This window comes from Cyprinodon variegatus, unplaced genomic scaffold (genome assembly GCF_000732505.1).
Source record: "Cyprinodon variegatus isolate N-32 unplaced genomic scaffold, C_variegatus-1.0 Scaffold524, whole genome shotgun sequence".
In the NCBI taxonomy this organism is placed as follows: domain Eukaryota; kingdom Metazoa; phylum Chordata; class Actinopteri; order Cyprinodontiformes; family Cyprinodontidae; genus Cyprinodon; species Cyprinodon variegatus.
This window is the reverse complement of record NW_015150977.1, coordinates 267,129-268,216: the sequence shown is the minus strand read 5'-3', so window position 1 is coordinate 268,216 and position 1,088 is coordinate 267,129. Positions and strand designations below refer to the sequence as shown.

General features: G+C 36.4%; 1 protein-coding gene across 1 annotated transcript in view; it reads right to left on the bottom strand.

Moving 5' to 3' along the window:
- The window catches only part of cfap44 (cilia and flagella associated protein 44), a 47,528-nt gene that overhangs the window by 43,100 nt on the left and 3,340 nt on the right, over positions 1–1,088 (bottom strand). Inside the window, exon 2 of the mRNA XM_015391079.1 lies at positions 356–503. Coding sequence (XP_015246565.1) covers positions 356–503 — 148 coding nt within the window. The remainder of the gene's footprint in view (positions 1–355; positions 504–1,088) is intronic.

The window sequence follows — 1,088 nt, the reverse complement described above, 5'->3', positions numbered from 1 at the left end:
GTCTGGTCAGCCAGGCCAACAAATGACTCTCTTTTCAGAGGCATAGGCAAGTTCTGGATATTTCAGGCTAACAAAGACCTCAATGAATCCCCATTACTAAGGGGTGGACCTGTTCTTTTGCTTCAATTTGCATGTTTTCTAAACATATTCATTTAAATGCAGGCCAATATTGGTCAATATTTGTTGTTTGACTGATATGGGATTAAATACTGATATCAATGTCAGATCTGGACATACTTAATGTCCTTGTTTGTACATTTTACAATGGATTTAATGTAGTTTCATGAAGATGGAAAGAAAGCAGATTTGGAAATTATAATCTTGTGTTTTTCTGAAGTGACCCAGATTAGGATACGAGAGGATTAAAAGGTTCTGTGGGATTTCAGAGTCGGGTGTGACGGTGGCTCTGGAGCACAGCTCCTCGTAGTTGTAGTACATGTCTGCAGGAAGCTCCTGTGATGCCCCCCCAGACTGCTGCTGAGTCTCGGGTTTATTGTCCGATCCTAGGCCATGGAGAGGGAAATTTATCATTCAGTTCAAGGCTGTTTTGTTTTAGAGCAGAAGGTGATTAAAACAAGAGAGTTAGTCTATAAAACAGACGTGGCTACGGCTTGATACTAAGACGTTTGTTAGCTGTCAGAACTCTGACTGAATTCTGAGATTAAAAGTCAAAATTCTGAGATTAAGTCAGTATTCTGAGGTTAAGTAGGAAGTCTAAGAATAAATGTCAGAATTCTGAGATTAAGTCAGAATTCTGAGATTAAAAGTCTGAGATTAAAGTCAGAATTTTGTGATTAAAAGTCAGAATTCTGAGATTAAAGTCAGAATTCTGAGATTAAAAGTCAGAATTCTGAGATTAAAGTCTGAATTCTGAGGTTAAGTAGGAAGTCTAAGAATAAATGTCAGAATTCTGAGATTAAAAATCAGAATTCTGAGGTTAAATCAAAATTCTGAGATTAAGTCAGTTTTCTGAGATTAAAGTCAGAAGTCTAAGAATAAATGTCAGAATTCTGAGATTAAAGTCAGAATTCTGAGGTTAAGTAGGAAGTCTAAGAATAAATGTCAGAATTCTGAGATTAAAGTCAGAA